This window comes from Engystomops pustulosus, chromosome 4, assembly GCF_040894005.1.
Source record: "Engystomops pustulosus chromosome 4, aEngPut4.maternal, whole genome shotgun sequence".
Classification (NCBI taxonomy): Eukaryota; Metazoa; Chordata; class Amphibia; order Anura; family Leptodactylidae; genus Engystomops; species Engystomops pustulosus.
The window spans coordinates 205,806,872-205,829,381 of record NC_092414.1 but is presented as its reverse complement, the minus strand read 5'-3'; the positions used below and the strand labels follow the sequence as shown (position 1 = coordinate 205,829,381).

Below are 22,510 nucleotides of genomic sequence, written 5' to 3'. Positions count from 1 at the left end.
TCCTTACTGCATGTTCTGAGGCGCCAACTAGTAGGAAATCGTCTAAGTACGGGATGAACAGACCTGGCTCTTTTCTTATAAAGGTTGCCATTTCTGAAATAACCTTTGTAAAAACCCTTGGTGCGATGGCTATGCCAAAGGGAAGTGCTCTGAATTGGAAATGCAAGATCCTTTGACCTACTTGAACCGCAAGTCTTAGGTACTTCTGGTATTCCGGATGAATTGGAATATGGTAATAAGCGTCTGCCAGGTCTATTGACGCCATGAAACATCCTGGGAATAGCAGATTTACCGCAGACTTTAAAGTTTCCATTTTGAAACTTGGGATCTGAAGATGTGAATTTAAACCTTTTAAGTTTATTATAGCTCTTAATGACCCGTTGGGTTTTTTCACCCAGAAAAGAGTTGAATAAAAACCTTGACCCTTTTCCCCCGACGGTACCTGACACAGTACCTTTTTGGAAAGAAGAGTAGCAATTTCTGACATCATTGCTAGTCCACCTTTTCCGGACGGGACTTTTGTAATTCTGAATCTCTGAGGAGGGAGCGTTGTAAAGTCCCAGGTTATGCCTTGTGAGATGGTACTTAGGATCCAGTTGCTGTCTGATATTGTTTTCCAGGCCGGGAGGAAAAAGGAAAGTCTTCCTCCTACCTGGGGCCTTATGTCATTGTGGATGGGAACGGGCCGGTTTGGACTGATTCCTAGACTGGTTAAATAAGAACCCTCTATTCCTCTGTGGTCTGGAGGAATTTGGTCTGGAGTCTTTCTCTCTCCTTTCAAACCTTGCCCTACGAAAGGACCGAAAGGATCTTGATTTATAAGGAACATAAGGGGAAGGGAATCCTTTCCTCTTATCCCCCGCTTTTTCTAGCAAATCATCCAGGACGGGACCGAATAAAAAATCTCCATTACAGGGTATATTACACAGTCTGCTCCTAGAGGCCAAATCACCCGACCAGTCTTTTAGCCAGAGGGCTCTTCTTGCAGAGTTTGATAGTGCCGCAGATCTTGCTGATAGTCTCAGACTATCAATCGAGGCGTCTGCTAAAAGAGCCGCTCCTTTCTGTATATTTGCAATAGAGGACTGCAGACTTTCTCTAGGGACTTTATTTTGTATATCATTCCCCAATTGGCCTAACCACATCAATACTGCTCGGGCCGTGCAAGCGGCTGCCACAGCTGGTTTGAACGCATTTGTCGAAGATTCCCAAGTTTTTTTAAGGTATCCATCCGCTTTCCTATCTAAAGGATCCTTTAGGGAACTAATATCTTCAAAGGGTAGGAAAGCCCCACGGCCCATTTTTATGATCGACGCATCCACTTTAGGTGGAGGGCCCCAGGATGAAGTATTATCCAAATCAAAAGGGTATTTCCTTTTAATTGCTCTGGAAATAAAGGATTTCTTGTCAGGGTTTTCCCACTCCTTTGAAATTAATGTGGAAATAGTGTTATGAATGGGAAAAGTGCGTTTTTTCTTTTCCGCTAAACTTTCAAACATAATGTCCTGGACTGACTTTGGCTCTCTCTTTTCCTCAATGTCCATAGTGGCTCTAATCATTTTTAACAATTGATCAGTGTCCTCCGTTAGGAATAAAGGACGCCCCGTCAATTCCTCCTCGGAGAGCGAAGAGGTTGTCTCATCCTGAATAATACCCTCTTCTTCAGAGTTTGAAGGGTCTTCCGGGGCTGTTACAGTGGAAGGACCCGGAAAATTTTTATCCGGTAATATAGGTGCCGGATTAATCGTTTCTTTTACTGTCAATTGGACCTCTTCTCTAATTACCGAACGAAGGGTCTCCAGCCATGAGGAGGATTCCTCTGAGATAATCTTTCCAATACAGGAAGCACACGTATTTTTTTCATAACCAGACGGCAACTTCCTACCGCACATCCTACATTCCCTGTGGTGTGTTTTCCTAGTGGCTTTCTTGGGAGTTTCTTCTCCCTAAAACCATTAAGAATCAGAACATTAGTGTGTGTAAGTAAAAATGCCCCATCGGGTAACTCACCACACCTTCATTACCGGAGTTGGGTTCTTCAGGGGTTCAGGGAGCTCACGCTTATCTGCCATTCTCCTGGCCTGAGCTGCAAAGCACCAAATGCTTACTCCTGCATGGCGCTTAAATGTGAAGAGAATCCAGCCAGGCCACGCCCCCTTCCGGTTCCAGCTTTGCCGGCTCGTTCTTCTATTGCATATACACATATGCACAGAACGAGCCCAGCCAGCTCCACAAATACCCCGGTGGATATCTCACCGGTGGGTTTTCTCTTCTTTTCCTCCTGTCTTCACGCTGCCCACTCCGTTCCAGGCAGCGCCGATGCGACCCGGAAGTGAAGAGCAAGCGCTTCCGGTCGCGCGCATCAGCCACCACAGCGAGGCGCAGCACAGGAGGAGAAGGACCACGTGGAGCCAGCCTTCTCCAGAGAGACGCGACGCGCCCCCCCGGTAAGTCAGAACTGCGGGCACCCGACGGAACCAACCAGAGGTTCCCTCAGCCCACGCTCAGGTCCCTTCCAGGGACAGGAAACCACTGAGGCAGAATAGGAGGAGCATGTTTTTATGCTCAGGTTTCCTGTCCCTGGGGGCGGATCCCTCTCTCTGGTTGGTGCCGTCGTGGTGAAGGGGAAAAAAAGTTTACTTTTACCAAATATCAACTCCCATTGCAGGCAAGTGGAAAACTTTATAGCAGATAAAATTAAAGGGGTTGGCCAGCACTGATGGTTTGGGCTCTGGGGACCCTTGTTACAGCAATAGAGGATGGAGTGAACTTTCTGCTCCATCAAACAGCTCACAAGCGCAGGTGTCAGCCCCCAAGATCAGGTATAGATGGCCTAATCAGAGGACTAGATCCTAGCCAACCCCTTTAAGAGAAAGGTAGGATTCTCCTGAAAAATTTTGGATTTACAATGGATCCCTGCCCGGCGTCCATAACCAGCACCACACACAAGTTACCTCCGACATTTATTAAAAGTGAACATGGCTGCCAATACATCTGTAGTTCACCCAACTTCTCCAGACCCCTGAGTGGCGGGCATAATATTAGATTATCTGACAACTACTCGTTGAACAATTATTATGGGGCCATATTGGTATTTTTCAGTAATTAAATAATACTCTGTTCCTAGGTAAGCCGGGCGATCACCGATCTTGTCTACTTGTTACTTCCTGTCATGTGACTTCTCCAGCCTCCAGCGATTGGCCAAATACGAGTTTTCGTTTTCTAGCACATTTTGAGGGTTTCATTGCTCGTTGGTATCAGGGAGTCTATAAAATGAACTGGAGCGGGAGAGAGATTCCCTATAAATGTCATTCCTTCCATGGATAATCCCTTTCCTACTGCTCCATCCTACGGTTCTGTCTCGTCTCCTCCTCATCCTCCTCTGCTGACGATTCTCTCGCTTCCTCTTTCTTGTGTGACTCTCCGTCTTCCTCTTGTACGGGAAGACTTACTTCCCGGGGACTGGAGGTCAGTCTGAAAAGAACCGGCAGCTGACCCAGGATGGGGTTGGATTCCTGAAGGCAATTAATCCATTTCCCGAGTGTCCTCTCATCTCCAGAACCTGCCATGCACATCGCATAGACCTGACCTTCCTCCACTGCAAAGAAGAAGCCAAGAACATTTAAAGGGAATGTCTACATTATACAAATATATAGGGTATAATGGTGTACGGGCAATGCTTTTTAATCATAGTTTTTAATAAACTACTTATTTTGGGTGGCAAATGGCAGGTTCTCTTTAACCCCTTAACGACCAGGCCCATTTTCGTGTTTTAATTTTTCACTCCTCAGATTCAAAAATCCATACATTTTTTATGTTTCCATGTACAGAGCCGTGTGACGGCTTGTTTTCTGCGTAACAAATTGCACTGCATAGTGACGGTATCTAATATTCCACACCGTGTACTGGGAAGCGGCAAAAAAAAAAAAATCCAAATGCAAGGGAATTGGTAAAAAACGCATTTGTCGCTGTTTGCTGGTGGGCTTGGATTTTACGGCTTTCACTGTACGCCACAAATGACATGACATGTCTGTACGATTACAGGGATAACAACATTTGTATAGGTTTTATAATGTTTTCATACATTTACAAATATTCTTCATTTTGCCGTCTTCTGGCGCTAATTACTTTTTCATACTTCAGTGTAAGGAGCTGTGGGTGGTGTCATCATTCAAGATGGTGTCACCCATGTAATGGTAAGTTAGTTGCCGCGGTTGGGTTCAACACCGACACCCGCTGTGTATGGAGAGAGCTCAGCTTGTAAGCTCTCTCCATACACTCCTCGCAGCACAAGGACGATATAGTCCGTCATGGTGCGTGAAGGTGTTAAATAAAAAGTGATTAAAAGTTTGTACAGTCCCCAAAAAGGTATAAATGAAATTGTCCGCCATCTATATTCTTACCTTCATCCACATCAAAGGTGAAGTCTTCAGCAAGATCCCTCTCCAGGTCCAGGTCCAGAGACAGGGGGTAATACAAACTTCTCTCAGGGTCCATCTCCTCCTAAGCAATGAACAGGCACAGGTTACCCTCCCTGACCCGAGCAGGCAGCTGACCCGACAGCTGGCACCTTGTACCCACCTTCTTCTTGGCGCCTGGCTCTGCCCGCAGGACGTAGTATTGGACACAGGTCTTCTTCAGCCACAGCGGGAAAGGACCTTCTACTATCACAGGGTATTTGGTATCGTGTTCGGCCAGGAGAGAGATCTGATCCGGAGACTGTATACCTGGGGATGAAGCCCAAATACTGTGTGACCATGTGCCCTTCCACCAGGGGGCAGCACATTGCTGCAGTGGTAAGGCTGCATTCATGTGTGTAGAGGTACATACCTACAAGATGCGAGTGCTCCTGGACTGTCCCATCATCACACACCTCTGTGCACGGCAGCTGTGGAGGGAGCAGACATAGTTACAGAGGTGTATTATGGGTAAGAGGGGCATATCACCAGCTATATGGTCTGACATGTATAGCGTGTGGGCACTACTCCCGGGTCTCGCAGTAGTGCAGCCACAGGCTTTGGGCCTATGTTATCATACACTGGCTGTGTAGTCACCTGGTACACCGTCACTCTGGCGTCTCTGTCGGCAGCTATCCGCTCCAGGCAGACTCGGGACAGGGCAACGGGGTCAGCTTGTAGGTCCAAGGGCACGGGGTAAGGGTTGGTATGCTTGAAGCGAGGGAACCAATAGAGCATGCGCTGGTACTTCTTTACAGGGTGGCTGAGCTTCCCAAATGTCTGCACCAGGAGGAAGTAGGTGTGCTTGTTAGGGGTCACCCCTGCAGAGACAAAACACGTTCATTGTCACTCAGCTCCTCCCTCTTGTCTGTTTCACCCTGTAATACACATCTTCTCCCTCCTGCGTGTGTCACTCAGTGATGGGAGGGGCAGACTCACCATCACATAGCTCCTCCCTCTTGTCTGGGTCACCCTGTATTGGGAGGAGCATACCACATCACATAGCTCCTCCTTCTTTTTGGTCATCCTGTGATGGGAGGAGCACACTCTATGTCACGTAGCTACTCCCTCCTGTCTGTGTCAACCTGTGATAGGAGGAGTAGACCCTTTCTTACATATCTCCTCCCTCCTGTCTGGATCAACTGGTAGTGGAAGGAGCTTAGTACATCACATAGCTCCTCCTTCTTGTCAGTCACCCTGTGATGGGAGGAGCAGACTTCATGTCACATAGTTCCTCCCTCCTGTCTGGGTCACCCAGTAGTGGGAGGAGGATACCACACTGCTCCTCTTTCTTGTCATTCACTCTGTGATGGGAGGAGCAGCCTCATTGTCACATAGCTCCTCCCTCCTGTCCATCACCCTGTGATGGGAGGAGCATACCCAGTAACACACAGCAGTACGGTAATTAGATGACCCTACACATACCATAGAACTCCATCTGGTCCAGGATTCTGACGGCGCACTCCTGCTGTCGGGGGTAATGGAGGAACAAGGTTTGGATAAAGTTCCTGGGGACGAAGACCTCCTTGGGGAAGACGTCCAGCAGCTTGTTGTAGACCTCCAGGTCTTTCTCCACTCCGAACTGAGGCATCCACCTGAGCGCCGCCTCAATGAGCTCAATGTGTCCTCTCCTCCTCACATCCCGGCCACAGAACAGATCCAGCACCTGGATGAACGAGGCCTTGTCCCGCTGGTCCTTGGCGAACGCGTCGTCAAAGGGAGCAACAGTATTTGATGGAGGAGTATTCACTGGAGGTCCAGGGGAGGACGAGGTGTGGACGGCACGGAGCAACTGTGACTGCAACACATGAGAGGAGGATACACAGGATTAAAGGGAACCTAGCAGCAGGTGTGACCAGAATTCTCTTTTGTACCTGCTGAGGTAATCATGCCTCTGTGTATGTTGTTGTTAGCAGCAGGACTGTGATCTATAGATAAATTATAGCATTGTAGTTTCTGGGGGAGTCCTCACACTGCTGTGCTCTGTGCACTGAGCTGTTCACTGCTGCGCTGAGTAAAAGCTGTAGCTCCTGATTTCTGACTGCTCGATACCTGATCATCTGGCAGCGCTCGGGTCATTGCGGTATCTGAGTGACGGCACACTTACCCTGGCTACATGTGGCTCCACCGCTGGCAGGTGTCTGAGCCCGGCACAAAGCCTGTGGGCAGCAACCAGCAAGCGCAAGCTCTTCATCCTCAAGTCTCTGCAATAATAGCATGATAGAAATGGGGTGAAATACAGGGAGAAAGACAATGATCTGCTTTGCTGGAACTAAGAACCTGCACACACAGAATACTTCTCACAGCTGAGCATTTGTTACAATTCTATTCAAATGCAAGGGGGGGCACCGCGGACGCACAATACAGTTTCGGGGGGCCCTGCGGATGAACGATACAGTTTCGGGGGGGCTCTGCGGATGGACGATACAGTTATGGGGGGCTCTGCGGAGGGATGATACAGTTATGGGGGGCTCTGCGGAGGGATGATACAGTTTCGGGGGGGCTCTGCGGAGGGATGATACAGTTTCGGGGGGGCTCTGCGGAGGGATGATACAGTTTCGGGGGGGCTCTGCGGAGGGATGATACAGTTTCGGGGGCTCTGCGGAGGGATGGTACAGTTTTGGGGGGCTCTGCGGAGGGATGGTACAGTTTTGGGGGGCTCTGCGGAGGGATGGTACAGTTTTGGGGGGCTCTGCGGAGGGATGATACAGTTATGGGGGGCTCTGCGGAGGGATGATACAGTTTCGGGGGGGCTCTGCGGAGGGATGATACAGTTTCGGGGGCTCTGCGGAGGGATGGTACAGTTTTGGGGGGCTCTGCGGAGGGATGGTACAGTTTTGGGGGGCTCTGCGGAGGGATGGTACAGTTTTGGGGGGCTCTGCGGAGGGATGGTACAGTTTCGGGGGCTCTGCGGAGGGATGATACAGTTTCGGGGGGGCTCTGCGGAGGGATGGTACAGTTTTGGGGGGCTCTGCGGAGGGATGGTACAGTTTTGGGGGGCTCTGCGGAGGGATGGTACAGTTTTGGGGGGCTCTGCGGAGGGATGGTACAGTTTCGGGGGGGCTCTGCGGAGGGATGATACAGTTTCGGGGGCTCTGCGGAGGGATGATACAGTTTTGGGGGGCTCTGCGGAGGGATGGTACAGTTTTGGGGGGCTCTGCGGAGGGATGGTACAGTTTTGGGGGGCTCTGCGGAGGGATGGTACAGTTTCGGGGGCTCTGCGGAGGGATGGTACAGTTTCGGGGGCTCTGCGGAGGGATGGTACAGTTTCGGGGGGCTCTGCGGAGGGATGGTACAGTTTCGGGGGGCTCTGCGGAGGGATGATACAGTTTCGGGGTGCTCTGTGGAGGGACGATACAGTTTTGGGGGCGCTGCAGAGGGATGATACAGTTTTGGGGGCGCTGCGGATGGTTCTGGTCACCTTTCTGTCCCCTATTACTGCTCTGTAAGTGACAGTTGTCCAGCACACACCGCTCAGGACTATAAACCCATCATTTCCGGTGGATAAACCCCAGAGATTTGCTGTCTGTCCACTCATATGTCACCACACACAGAGGGGGGCGCAATCTCCGCCATCCACACACACACACTGTACCTGCACAGGATCCTCAGTGTCACTTTACTTCTATGGGCGCCGCCATCTTGGAGTAGACAGACATTGAGCCGTCTACATCTACGTACTGTCACTAGAGGTAACAATCCGCTGACGGCGCCATTTTGCCGGCTCCACTGCACTATGAGCTGCTCAGTATCTTGGACTACAATAAAATGGCCGACGAATAATGCTGATTAAACTTTGTGATACTGTAGCGTTGAATAGAGAAAATTTGAGTAATTTATAAAAAATTGTCATCATATTCCAAGTTCATAAAACTTCTTGGTAATTGTTTATCTGCTCCTGGAAAAGTAGTATGACTATAGCTCATAATACCCAACTTTCCCACAAGCCTAAGTGGAAATTCTGTCTGAGGGGAGTTGTAGTAATGTATTCCCGACTCCTTTACTAATGTTAGTCTTATAATTCAGGAATCTGGGAAAGCTGTGTGACATTTTCTGGCATATCGTTTGCTACCCAGCTTTCCTACAACCCTGAATTGTGATATATAAGGTGACTGACAACCCTTATAGGAACCATCCATCATTGCAGTCATATTGGTTTTCACCGAATATTTTTCACAGCTGAGCTGGGAATTCATATGAGGTGACGTGACCCTTGCCTGTGTACTGTGACAACCCCATCAGGGGCTTTATGAGGCAAATTAGTTGTCACCCAGCTTTTGCACAACCCTGAATGTAAAAAAAAACCTGCCACAGCGTGCAGAAATGCTCTATTCAATCATAGATGTTGATATTTCTCCATCTGGGAAAGCTGAGTGACAACTAGAGGGATGTTATAAGGATCCTGGCAGGTCGCCCTCTCCTCCGCCTCTGCTAGGAAGAAAGTTTAGTTATTTTTCCTGATTATATAACTGCGCTCCTTCTCCTCCTGCCAGACCTGTCGATCCAGTTCATGTAAGGGCCTGTGTAATGTTCCTTCCCTCCCATCCATGGCCACGCATCCCTCACATGGGAGAAATATCCTGATAAAACATTATCTGGTGGGGGCGCTGCTGCATTAAGAGTTATTCGAAGAATTGCCACTTTTTGTGGTGGAATCTGGTACTGCAGGTGACAGTAGCCTGCTTTTAGGAGGCAGCAGGGGGTCACAGAAAGTGCCCCTACGTTTGAGGGGCTCCTTAGGTCCTACCACTCCAAACTAGCGTCTGCGGCAGGTGGATGGATCACGTACTAGATACCCGGACAACATACGAACTTTATGGATGGACACCGGTGAGTTTTTATTTGCATCAGATAATTGAGCGTTGCCTGCTGTAAGTGCAGAGTTACATTGTGGTCTAGAGACATACTGAGTGACAAAAAGGGATATTATAAAGCGTAGAACTTCTTAAAAGACCACCCTTAAAAGAATTGTCCTCTAAAGTATGATTGCTTGTTTATCAAAGTATGCAGCGCCACCATAGGACAGATGAAGCATTACCACCATAACCACCTAGCGCTCATTCAGCGCTGCCATAGTTGGTGACTGCCATGCAGCAGGTGCAGCCCCTCTGGGACATGGAGCCGCCAACTGGCTTTCACTGCCGGACTTGCTGAAAATTTGATGCCCCAATAATATCACGATATCAGGGCAGATTTAACAATTCACCACCCAAATCACACATAATAATGCTGCCATATGGTATCCATATGACATATAATCCCCATATAATAGTGCTGCCATGTAGAACCTGCATAATATTGTCAATGTGTGCCCTAATAATGCTGCCATATAATATCAACATAGTAGCCCTGTTATTGAGTACCACACATAATAATGCTGTCATATAGCTCCCACATAATAAAGCTGATATATGGTTCCCACATATTGAGCCACACATAATAATGCTTCCCATATGGCGACCACATGATAGTGCTGCCAAACAGAGCCCATATAATAATGCTGGCCTTACCTGTTCATATAATGAAGATGCTATATATTAATAATAATAATTCTTTATTTATATATAGCGCACCCAGATTACGCAGCGCTGCACAAAGCATGTCAAATTGGTCCCTGTCCCCAATGGGGCTCACAATCTAAACAACCTAACAGTATGTTTTTTGGAGTGTGGGAGGAAACTGGAGTACCTGGAGGAAACCCACGCAAACATACAAACTCTTTGCAGATGTTTACCGGCGTGGGATTCGAATCCAGAACCCCAGTGCTGCAAGGTAGAAGTGCTACCCACTCAGCCACCGTGCTGCCCTAATATTCTCCATATAATAATGCTGCCTCATAGTGATATATGGTGTACACACAATAACGCCGTCATATAGTGCCTACATGATAATACTGCCATATAGTGTTCACATAATAACACTGTCATATGGTGCCCACATAATTATGCTGTCATATTGTGCCCTTAAAGGGGCATTTCAGCAAATAAATGTTATTGTTTGTGTAATAAAAAGTTATACAATTTTCAAATATGTTTTCTGTATCAATTCATTACAGTTCTATATATCTCTGCTTGCTGTCATTCAATTGTTTATTTCCAGTGGATAGAAATCTGACCCTGGTCACACAAGTGCACGGCTCGTTATGACCCACAGCTCTGAATATTCTCTGTGATACTAACGAACTGTGCACCTGTCTGTCCATTGAAAGTAACATAGAACCTTTCTGTGGAATGACAGCAAGCAGAGATCTAGAAAACTGTGAGGAATTGATACAAAAACTATATGGGGATAAATATATATTTTTTCATCATACAAACAATAACATTAATTTGCCGAAAACCAGAATACCCCTTTAAGTGTTTAGGATTGGGTCTCTCAAGGTAATGGGAGTACTGGGCACCGGGCCTATTTTCCGGTCACTTCTCCATGTCGTACCTCCTCAGCTCCTGCACATGGTTTATCCTTCTCCTGAATTATGGGAATATTTCTGCTCTCTGAATCCTTAATCTGCTTTTTGAAAGCCCTGATCCCTTCCTCGCTGCCTCTGCTCAGCCCTCTAATCTGAGAACAAGCGACGGATACTGGAGGAAGAATGAGACCTTCATACAGGAACAAAAGGATGCAAGATGGCCGCCACAGGCAGAGGCCTCAGCTTCGTATTACTGCTCCTTTGTGGCTCCCTGATATGTATTAATGCCATATGTAATCCCCACGTCACATAACAGATAATACTGTGCAGAGGCGTAACTAGGGGAGGCAGAGCCCCATAGCAGACTTCTGAATAGGGGCCCCCTTCTGCTGAAAAATATACATGTTACACATTCATATAACTATATACATAAATATACAGTTCTTCACTCATACAAACACATACATATAGAGAATGTACACATCACATATACACAGACATATGCAACATCCCCCACCGGGGCCTAGCCCTTGCGGTGCGGCCTGGAGTCAGCCGGGGCCCGCTGTACCGGAGTGGCTGGCGGTTGCGGCCTAAGCACGCTATTGTCGCGGTGCTTGGTACGGGGGAACCGGAGGGCTGTCCTACAGCCTGGCAGGTCTCCAGCAGGGTGGTGTTGGCAAGAAATGATGAGGGAGAGGCTGCTATAGCGGATCTCCCTGGGGCAACCCCTTAATGTCCCGAGTGTGAGTCTCTGTGTGGTGGACAGGGTGCCGGTGATGATGGGAGTTGTAGTAGCAGGGACCAGACGGAGGCAGAGGTTGAAGAAAACAACTTACAGTTCTTTATTGGAACCGCAGGAACTTCAGCAAACGTGCCTTTAACAGGTAGATGGAGTACTGGAGAGGTATTTGGAGGGAGCCGCAGGATGTAGGTCACCAGCCTGGATGTAAGGGCAGGCTGGGAGGCAGCTGTGTCCTTAGAGGAGGCTTCAGCTCGGTCCTGGATCTCTTCAGGTATCACCCTTGAAGGTAGGATGATACCCCTTTCCTCACTACACTAACTCTAGTCTTATTCTCCACTTCAGGCAGGGGCTAGGCTCTTCCTGCACTGGTCCGGTTTGCTAGAGACTCTGAGCTGCTGCTCAGCTAACTACTCACTGCATACGTCCTGCAGACCCAGAGGGCCTGACTAGGACCGGTCTCTTCTCCCTTCCGGGAGAGACTGCTCTCCTGGAGTGATCTCTAGAACCTTCCACTCAAGAGGTTTTATTACCTCCCTTTGGTCAGGTGGTGGCTGCTCCTCCAATTACCTCTCAGTTCACAAAGACAGGATGTAACACATATCATTGGATACTGGACTTTTACATCATATACAGATTTAACTTCTGCCTTGCCAGGCAGGATTAACCACTGCAATGTCCCCTGTATGATGTGGTGACATGTTATGGGGCTTATTCGCAAGCACTACCTCGCCATTGCATCGGCGAGGGTGTTGCATACCCCGGGGGCAATTGAAAGAGCCGCCCTCGGCTCGACTACAGATGTTTTGGGGCACAGAGGGGGCTAAGGGCACTTCTAGGAAGTGCAGGCTATGTGAAGGTGTAGGGACAAACCGCCCATGGTCCTGGAGACAGGCACCTGGGTTGGTGTCGGACTAAGACAAAAATATGTATATCTGTATGACAGTTGGTCGCTGACGCCATTAAACCGAACTGTACAGTAGGAAAGGTGTGGTGTCATGTCCTGTAATCCACTCCTTGCACCAAGGCCTGTATATTTGTTATGTAAACGCTTCTTCCCTGGCGACAATCATATAAGGTGTCTATCTGCATTGCATTAGCATATGCGACACGAGTACCTCCTGACGTCCTTACCCATAGTATGAGTGGCATCCAGGTGCTATCTCTGTAACACCCCCGGTCCCCGAAGGACCCGCAGTTTACGGACTACCCCCATGTGCAAACCTCGGTTTGGGGATAAGGTAACAGTCAGTGTTTCACAAAAAGAAAGACGGTCCGACACAGCCACACTACAACCTGAAAAGCCTATGAAAGGGTTAATGCAGACTACTGGCATGTATGACAGGGTGCTAGCATATTGTAAGCTCACATTGGCTTAGGAGTCCAATGGGTACACATCTTGAACGTTACAACGTTACATAGGAAGTTAGGCTACTCAGGGTAGCACGATAGTGAATGTCTCTTTTCCTGCAAAGAAAAGGCATGGAAGTGCAAACATAATGTCCGTACCTAAAAGGAAGGCATTAAGTGCAAAATAATAATAAATAAAGTAGCAACTTTTCCTGGTAGTATCTGGCAAAAGTCTCACAGAAGGTCTCTAGTGACAAAGTCCATCTTCTGGGTACAGCCCTTGATGTGGGGAAAAGTGCAACAAAGATGCAAAGGGTCTCCTCTATGTGTAGAGGGACAGAGTCCTTTGTAGGAATCTTCTGCTGTGGCAGAGGAAGGGGTGCTATCATAGCACATGACAGTGTATAATCTCTTGACTGAGATAAATAAGGGTAAGAGTCTCAGGAAAGTCTCTGGCTCTTTGGGGCAAATGGAGATAAATATACACAATATGTACAAAGTACCTGGAGAGGGCTACAGCCCTTCAGGGGTTAGTCTGATGCACCTTCGCTGGGTTCAGCAGGGACAGGATCCAAAGGCAATAGGGAATCCTGTGCATCCTCAGCGGGAGTAGGTGCCGGCTGGGGACACCCGGTGGCAGTAGCGGGTACTGCAGGTGCAGCAACATCCTCCGGACCTTCAGGGGGAGGAGCACTGTCGCCCGGGGTGTCGGCTGGTCCAGCCGGGGGCTCAACTGAGCCAGGGACCACGGAGGGGTCCAGGAAGAAATAAACAGGGGCCTGCGGCAGCGCCGCAGCTCCTTCCAGCTCCGGTTCTTCCGGGGCCGGGTCATCACCCCATTGGTAACCGGCAAGGGGGGATGGGGGCCTAGATGGAACCTCCGGACAAGGTTCGCTAGCCGGGACGTCTTCTCCCACCGAAGAGCCGCGGGACCTGGCAATGCTCCCGGCAGGGGAGCCGGTGGGGGTGGCGCCCTGTATCATGCCCGGCCCATGGATGGCAATGGGACCCGTACTCACAATTACTGTGGATGGGGCATTCACGTGGGTCACCGCCCGGGGACTCGCAGCCGAGGAAGAAGAGGTGTTCGGAGATTCCGGCCACTCGTCGTCCTCATACCAGTCATCGTGCGGGAAGTAGCGGTCCTCATCGGAGTCGGGGATCCGGATCACACCAGCCGCCCAAGGTCCTCGAGGCCCCTCTTGCAGGGAGAACTCAATACACTCGCCTGGCTTCAGGTTGTGCTGGCTCTCCGGCAGATCAGGCCTCTTGACGGACCGGCGGGGTATAAATACTTCCCGTCCGGTGTAGTCCTGGGTGGCGAAGCCATAGCCCTTCCGCTTGTCAAAGAACCGGACCATGCCGGTGGTGCGGTTCTTCTCGACCCAAGCTCCAGCTGTAGATCGGCCGGCCATATACCGCTGGGCCTCCTTCTCTCGGCGTCGCTGGCAGTATTATAACTACTATAATACTGCCCTCTATGTACAAGAATATGTGGCTTCTGTCATGACATGTTAGGACATGAATCCCCCCTATTATCATCAGTTAGGGTAGCTCCTCACACATGTGACCTTTCGGAGACATTCATACTATCTGTAGATCTATATTCCCTGAGGAGATGTGGATGTACACATTGCAGGTTATGGAGGACGCTATCGGGTGTGTATAGAGCGCCCCCTCTCCTGTTTGCTCAGTGTAACACTTCATGTGTCTGACGCTGCTCCTCTGCCTCCTGATCTGTGACTATAAATAATCTGATAACGAAAGAACAAACACAAGCTTCACGGTCTGCTCCTTGTATAAATGTCTTCCATCTTAAAGATAAAGGACTTCCTTATATTGTCATATTATGTTGATAATGTGAAGGACCTACCTTTCTGGCACACCAGTGACCCTGCTTCCCCAGGAAATAATGTTATATAAGTGACTCCTGAAACACAGATGGAACATTCTGAGTGTCGCCTGCTGCCACTAGGGGGCACTCACTGAATACAGATGTATACAACAAGAAAAAGCCTGCTGTCTCTTGTAGGGACTTCGTCCCCAGTGTAGGACTAGGATTTTTTGGGCCTTTGAGATAAAATTATTCTGGGGCACACCCTCCATTAATCCAGGAAATGGAACCCAGTAGCCTCCAAGGTCAGTGGTCTTCTGCAAGTCAACACCCAGCAGATGATCCTCTGGTTCTCTGGTGGTGCAGTCTGACCACGGACTTACCTCTTCTGCCGGGAATGTAGACATAGTCCTGGGGGGATACTCTTTCTGCTTATGGAAACAATGGGGGAGATTTATCATCAGTCTCTTAGAGCAGAACTGTTGACCATTGCAACCAATCAGAGCTCAGCTTTCATTTTTCCCGGTTTTCATGTGCAACTAGAACAGTTTTACCTCGGAAACCTGATGATAAATCTCCCCCTTAATGACTATTATGCAAATAAATGTGCTTTGGAAAGTAAACAAGTGCCTTAAAGGTGTTTTCCACCTTATATTTATCATCCACCACTCATAAGCACCTAGAAGAAAGAAGAAGAACAGCTCCATTCTCTGCTTAGTGGTCAAGCTGTGGTACTGCAGCTCTGCCTTATTTACTTAGGAGCTGAAGTGTAGTTACTTGACCTGGCCACTATATAGGGACTGGAGCTGTTCTACCAGATCTGTTGGAAAATGTAATTCAATCCCAAGGATCAGAATCCACCTCCCCCTTTGGATAGGTGATGTATATACAGTGGGCAACCCCTTTAAATATCAGGGTGACACTGGGGCAGTCATATCTATAATCACCCATGTATATTCCAGCAGGAAAGATACATTCATGGCTAGAAAATCCAGGTCAATGACGATTCACACAAGAAGTCTATTTATATGGGCACATGTGCCCGAACCAGTCTTACCACTGCCCAGATCTTGCCCGTGATAAGCCCCACCTACGTCCTCAACATTCCTGCTCCAAAACATTGTCCTAAAAACTTCTTGTGTTTGTCTCAAGCGTGAAAGACATGGCTGCCAACAGCGCCACACTTGTCCGTGGGTCGTGTTTGGTATTGCAGCTGAGTTCTACTATTGTTCTGAGTAATAAATGACTGTAATACCAGAGACAACCTGAGCACAACTGTGGCGCTGTGTTTCAAAAAAAAAGTTGTAATTTGTTTATCTAAACTTGTCTAATCCAGCAGCGGATGAGGGAGGAGATACTTGTACTATGTGACCTCTCCTGAGGACACGGCTCTGCATACATCACAAGCTACACAAGAGCCGGGGCAAAGGGCAGCACCGGGGGCAGGAGTCTGCTCTTGCTTCATACTTGGTCCATCAGGTAATGGAGGGGGTCAAGGGGCAACACAAATCATTCTTCTGTTCTGTTTGTTACAATGTATCAGTGCAGGCAGAGTTCCATCCAACATTCCATTCAGAAAGAAGATTCCACAGATTTTTTCGGGGGTCCTAGCCCCCTACTATTGAACAAATTTTCACCCGGATTAGAAAATAATGGCTGCTATATTCTAGAAACAGTCCACATCTGATTAATATTGTAGGTCTTTCCAATTCTCTGCCCATACTGCAATACCAGACGCAACCTCTGGAGAGGTGTGGCGCTGTTCTTATCAGAGAGCAGCCACGAATTTCTAATTCCATCCAGCCCCTGGAAAATACAACTCGTCCTGCAAGAAACAAGCCCTCGTACCGCTAATAATGGCACAACTAGCTGCGTCTTTATAGAGTTAACAGAGCAGATGGATGTAAATCTTTACATTATACTGAGCTGGAGACTGCAGTGTGAACACCGCCTAAGAACTGTCAGTGATTTTAGGGCAAGCCCCAGTGAGCGGAGGGTTAATCGATCACACAACATCATGGGACAAAACGGGAGGGGCTACTCCCCAAAGAGGCGTGGGTATGTAAAAAAGGCGGGGTTGTGGGTATAGCTGGGGGCGGGGTGCAGGCTGCTGTTGACGTGTTGCTCTAAGTGAAAGGATAGAAGACAAGTTCTTGCCCCAGCACTGGGGGGTGGCAGGAGATCATGGGGCAATGCCCAGCCTGGCAGCCTGACATCACATCTGTGCTACGGGTAAGATCCTCCAGCCTCGTCCCTCCGCTCTGTGCCTCCCCAGGTGACTGTGAGTAACATACATCTGCACACAGTCATACCACCATGTCTATGTGACTGTGTGCACTCAGCTGTCTGTGCTTCATCTTCATTTCGAAAGTGCTAGCTTGCTGTCAGTGAATGGAAACATCCTGGCATGCATCCGATCTACAAGATGCGGGTAAAGGTTCTCCTCTAAAAGTCAGTGAAACTCTTTCTGCACTGATACATTGTACCGAACTGAGAACAGGAGAAAGATTTGAGGCGCTGATATTCTCAGCTTGTAAAGAATTGTCTGGACTAAATGAATTTGTAGCAAATCCTCAGCGGTGAGAGTTGTATGACTGCCCAGGGGTTCTGGTGTCTATTCACTGACAGCAAGCAGACATTGTGAACGAATGGAAATGGCCCGAACATATGGTTTGTTAGAATTGGATCCCACGAGTGATATATTTCTTTTTTGATACATTGTAACAAACTATGGACAGAAGAGAGATTCGGGGTGCTGCCTATATGTCTAGTGTGCAGGGAACTGTCCAGACTGGATGTGGTTGTAGCAAAGCCTCAGCTGTGAAATGTATTATGGTACAGGTTGTCTTGTTTACATTCACTGACAGCAAGTAGATTTGTTGTAAAAGATGAGGGACTGAAAGATAAGGGCTTGTTAAGAGAGGATGAATTATAACAGTGAATAAAGAGTCTGATACATTGTAACAGACAATGGACAGAAGAGAGATGTTAGGTGCTGATATGTCTGGCGGGCAGGGTACTGTGGACTGGATGATTTGTAGCAAATTTTCAGCTGTGAGATGCATGACTGCACAGGGTTTCTGGAGATATTGTGAATGGAGAGGGTCCGATACATATAGTTTGTTACATTCGGATACCACATGTGATCTGTTCTGATACATTGTAACAAACTATAGACAGAAGAGAGATTAGAGGTGCTGCCTATACGCCTAGCGTTCAGGGAACTGTCCAATCTGGATGGAGTTGTAGCAAATCCTCAGCTGTGAGAAGTATTGCGGAACAGGTTTTCTTGTTTACATTCACTGACAGCAAGGAGAGAAGTTGTAAAAGATGACGGAATGAAAGATGAGGTTTATTCTATCTGCACTGAAACATTGTAACAAACTAAGTGATTGGAAGTGCTGATATATCTAGACAGGGTGTACTGGCAACAAACTCTCAGCTGTGAGAGGCATTACTGTACAGGCCTTTCTATTCACTGCAAGCAAGTACAAATCTTATAGTGAGTGAGAGAGTATGACTCTGGACTGATATATTGTAACAAACTAAGGATAGAAAAGAGATGATAAAGTAAATGTTGAGGAACTGAAATTTGTGGTTTGACTCTAAAAGTGAGTGAGAGATTCTCTGCACTGCGACATTGTAACAAACTACAAGCTCTGGTGTGCTCATGTATTGGCGTCTTGTTTCCATTCACTGACAGCAAGCACACATCTTGACTGAACCATACATTTAACTTGATAGATTTAGTTTACAGGAGATTGCAGACACAGAATCTACTGGTAACAAATCCTCAGCTGTGAGACGTACGTCTGTACAGGTTGTCTTGTTTCCATTCAATGACCAGAACAGAGATCTAAAAGTGAGTGACAGCGTCTGTAACTTTTTTTTTTTTTATCTTTTCTGATACATTGCAACAAACAAAGGGCAGAAGAGAGATCTAAGTTGGTGTTATGATATCTCCCAAACACAGCGCCACATATAATCACAGGCTGACCAGGGTATTGCAGTTCAGCTCCATAAACTTGAATGGAGCTCGGCTGTAATACCACACACAACCTGTGCAGAGGTGTGGCGCTGTTTCTGCTCTTGTTTACATCCACAATCAAAAGATGTTACAACCTTGTGTATAGGATATAAGACAATCACTTGTATACAATGGATATGCTTAAAGGGGTTGTACAGTAGAATTAACATGTTCTTTGGAAAAACCCCTTTAAGTGAAGCTTGTTGGTTGGTTGTTGGTGCGATGTGCTGCAGGACCTCTGTATTACAGGATACCGAGCAGAGGATCTGTCCTAATAGCCTTCAGGACATTCCATTGTTTGCTCTGCTGCCTCCCATGACAACCCTTTTGGGGCCAGGGGGCTGAGAGATGGGGCTCTCCCTTTCTTTAACCAATTAAAAGCTGTGATTAGTATTCAGTCAAAAGGGTTAAAACTGCTGCACTCTGAGACCCACCTATCACCCATATAATACAGCAAGAAGCCAAAGTACCATAATATTACAGCACTAAACCTTAATACTACATGAAGTGTTATCTAGTGATGTGCTCCAAAACACCTAGAACTAATCACAAGCAATGGTAATAAGAGGATCAGGAGCCGGGTTACTGTAATAAGATGTTACAGGGGGTAATAAGAGGATCAGGAGCCGGGTTACTGTAATAAGATGTTACAGGGGTAATAAGAGGATCAGGAGCCGGGTTACTGTAATAAGATGTTACAGGGGTAATAAGAGGATCAGGAGCCGGGTTACTGTAATAAGATGTTACAGGGGTAATAAGGGGATCAGGAGCCGGGTTACTGTAATAAGATATTACAGGGGTAATAAGAGGATCAGGAGCCGGGTTACTGTAATAAGATGTTACAGGGGGATAAGGAGCCGGGTTACTGTAATAAGATGTTACAGGGGTAATAAGAGGATCAGGAGCCGGGTTACTGTAATAGGATGTTACAGGGGTAAGAAGAGGATCAGGAGCCGGGTTACTGTAATAAGATGTTACAGGGTAATAAGAGGATCAGGAGCCGGGTTACTGTAATAAGATGTTACAGGGTAATAAGAGGATCAGGAGCCGGGTTACTGTAATAAGATGTTACAGGGGTAATAAGAGGATCAGGAGCCGGGTTACTGTAATAAGATGTTACAGGGGTAAGAAGAGGATCAGGAGCCGGGTTACTGTAATAAGATGTTACTGGGGTAATAAGAGGATCAGGAGCCGGGTTACTGTAATAAGATGTTACAGGGGTAATAAGAGGATCAGGAGCCGGGTTACTGTAATAAGATGTTACTGGGGTAATAAGAGGATCAGGAGCCAGGTTACTGTAATAAGAGGTTACAGGGTAATAAGAGGATCAGGAGCCGGGTTACTGTAATAAGATGTTACAGGGGTAATAAGAGGATCAGGAGCCGGGTTACTGTAATAAGATGTTACAGGGTAATAAGAGGATCAGGAGCCGGGTTACTGTAATTAGATGTTACAGGGGTAATAAGAGGATCAGGAGCCGGGTTACTGTAATAAGATGTTACAGGGGTAATAAGAGGATCAGGAGCCGGGTTACTGTAATAAGATGTTACAGGGGTAATAAGAGGATCAGGAGCCGGGTAACTGTAATAAGATGTTACAGGGGTAATAAGAGGATCAGGAGCCGGGTTACTGTAATAAGATGTTACAGGGTAATAAGAGGATCAGGAGCCGGGTTACTGTAATAAGATGTTACAGGGGTAATAAGAGGATCAGGAGCCGGGTTACTGTAATAAGATGTTACAGGGGTAATAAGAGGATCAGGAGCCGGGTTACTGTAATAAGATGTTACAGGGGTAATAAGAGGAGCAGGAGCCGGGTTACTGTAATAAGATGTTACAGGGGTAATAAGAGGATCAGGAGCCGGGATACTGTAATAAGATGTTACAGGGGTAATAGGAGGATCAGGAGCCGGGTAACTGTAATAAGATGTTACAGGGGTAATAAGAGGATCAGGAGCCGGGTTACTGTAATAAGATGTTACAGGGTAATAAGAGGATCAGGAGCCGGGTTACTGTAATAAGATGTTACAGGGGTAATAAGAGGATCAGGAGCCGGGTTACTGTAATAAGATGTTACAGGGGTAATAAGAGGATCAGGAGCCGGGTTACTGTAATAAGCTCATATAATGTCCGGCTCACCATATCATTGTGTTAATGTGTAGCTTGCGTTCACACTGCGGATGGTGCGTGTAGTACCACCGTCCTTAGTACACGGACAATAATAGTAAAGGAAACATAAGGCATCCAGCGACACAGTTTTTCTTTATCGAGGATAAAAATGAATGTTACACCAGCAAAACAGATGCCACAGGATCAGCACGTTTCCACGCCAAGCGTCTTACCTGTGATCGAGTGCTGGATACTTTTTGTTTCCTTTGCTGCTGTTTGTTACAGGTTCATATTGAGTCAGTGCCTCATCTCTGTATGATCAGTCGGTGTGTACGCAGGTCAGCAGGTAGGTAGGTAGGTGGATGAAGTGTTGTAGCTCAAAGTACAGTAGAAGGACACGTGTGCAGGGACATGCAGCGCTTCTCCCCTGACAGTGGTCTGTGTGGCTGTCTCCGTTCTGTATATATTGGATGTTCTGGCTTTAGTGGATGATGTCGGAGAATTAACCCTTGTTCTCTTTCTCTTAGACCTCCGGCTCCTCAGGGGCTCCACGTGTACCAGACGTTATACACAGAACTGTAAGGATCTAAGTACTGACCCGTAATATCCATCGACAACGTGAGACGCATCTTACGGTATCGCTGGTCATTCCGAGACCCTCAAAGCAACTTCTACCTCCGGATCCTGACTGGTACCTGGACATAACCCCGGACTATTAACCCATTCATTATGTGCAGATGACACTAAGGTTCTGCTCTCATGAATATTGGAGCAAAAATGGAGGACAGTGTATTTATAAGCTACTGTGTGGTCGCTGGTGGCTTCTTCTTCTTCCAGCTTATCTTTTCTGTCATCAGCCCCAGAATCTCCCCCCTAGTGTGTAACAGCTACAAGACCCTCAGCCACGCCAAGCAATGTGAATGGGACTCCAGGTAATACTTACTACAGTAACCCGGCTCCTCATCCTCTTATACCCTGTAACATCCTATTACAGTAACCGGCTCCTGATCCTCTTATTACCCCTGTAACATCTTATTACAGTAACCCGGCTCCTGATCCTCTTATTACCCCTGTAACATCTTATTACAGTAACCCGGCTCCTGGTCCTCTTATTACCCTGTAACATCTTATTACAGTAACCCGGCTCCTGATCCTCTTATTACCCCTGTAACATCTTATTACAGTAACCCGGCTCCTGCTCCTCTTATTACCCCTGTAACATCTTATTACAGTAACCCGGCTCCTGATCCTCTTATTACCCTGTAACATCTTATTACAGTAACCCGGCTCCTGATCCTCTTATTACCCTGTAACATCTTATTACAGTAACCCGGCTCCTGATCCTCTTATTACCCCTGTAACATCTTATTACAGTAACCCGGCTCCTGATCCTCTTATTACCCCTGTAACATCTTATTACAGTAACCCAGCTCCTGATCCTCTTATACCCTGTAACATCTTATTACAGTAACCCGGCTCCTGATCCTCTTATACCCTGTAACATCTTATTACAGTAACCCGGCTCCTGATCCTCTTATACCCTGTAACATCTTATTACAGTAACCCGGCTCCTGATCCTCTTATTA

General features: G+C 47.4%; 2 protein-coding genes across 8 annotated transcripts in view; one reads left to right on the top strand and one right to left on the bottom strand.

Annotated features, from left to right (window-relative positions):
* Positions 1-2,950: 2,950 nt before the first annotated feature.
* On the bottom strand, positions 2,951-12,082 carry ECSIT (ECSIT signaling integrator). Of its 3 annotated transcripts, none has more exons than XM_072149609.1 (8): positions 11,703-12,082; positions 6,565-6,661; positions 5,883-6,255; positions 5,055-5,278; positions 4,831-4,888; positions 4,582-4,727; positions 4,404-4,503; positions 2,951-3,598 (listed from the first exon to the last, which is right to left on the bottom strand). In XM_072149609.1, exons 2-8 carry the CDS (start codon positions 6,649-6,651, stop codon positions 3,336-3,338), a joined length of 1,251 nt encoding a protein of 416 aa, XP_072005710.1. In that variant the 5' UTR covers positions 6,652-6,661; positions 11,703-12,082; the 3' UTR covers positions 2,951-3,335. The 3 variants fall into 3 exon arrangements, with proteins under 3 accessions (XP_072005710.1, XP_072005709.1, XP_072005711.1); XM_072149608.1 differs by lacking the exon at positions 11,703-12,082 and adding an exon at positions 8,053-8,200; XM_072149610.1 differs by lacking the exon at positions 11,703-12,082 and adding an exon at positions 7,879-7,999.
* Positions 9,093-22,510, top strand: part of LOC140128152 (TLC domain-containing protein 4-like) — a 29,620-nt gene continuing 16,202 nt past the window's right edge. Inside the window, exons 1-2 of one of the 5 annotated variants that reach the window (XM_072149613.1) lie at positions 9,093-9,287; positions 21,452-21,856. In XM_072149613.1, coding sequence (XP_072005714.1) covers positions 21,684-21,856 — 173 coding nt within the window. In that variant the 5' untranslated portion in view covers positions 9,093-9,287; positions 21,452-21,683. Of the gene's footprint in view, positions 9,288-16,884; positions 17,071-18,628; positions 18,652-21,451; positions 21,857-22,510 lie in introns of those variants that run through there. The other 4 variants (XM_072149611.1, XM_072149612.1, XM_072149614.1 and 1 more) reach the window with 4 other exon arrangements.

Coding starts and splice junctions, on each gene's coding strand:
- ECSIT (XM_072149609.1), bottom strand. CDS start 6,651: ATGAAGAGCTTGCGCTTGCTGGTTGCTGCCCACAGGCTTTGTGCCGGG. Junction 4,728..4,830: donor GGAGCACTCGCATCTTGTAG/GTATGTACCTCT, acceptor CTTCATCCCCAG/GTATACAGTCTCCGGATCAG. Junction 3,599..4,403: donor CACCTTTGATGTGGATGAAG/GTAAGAATATAG, acceptor TCTTCTTTGCAG/TGGAGGAAGGTCAGGTCTAT.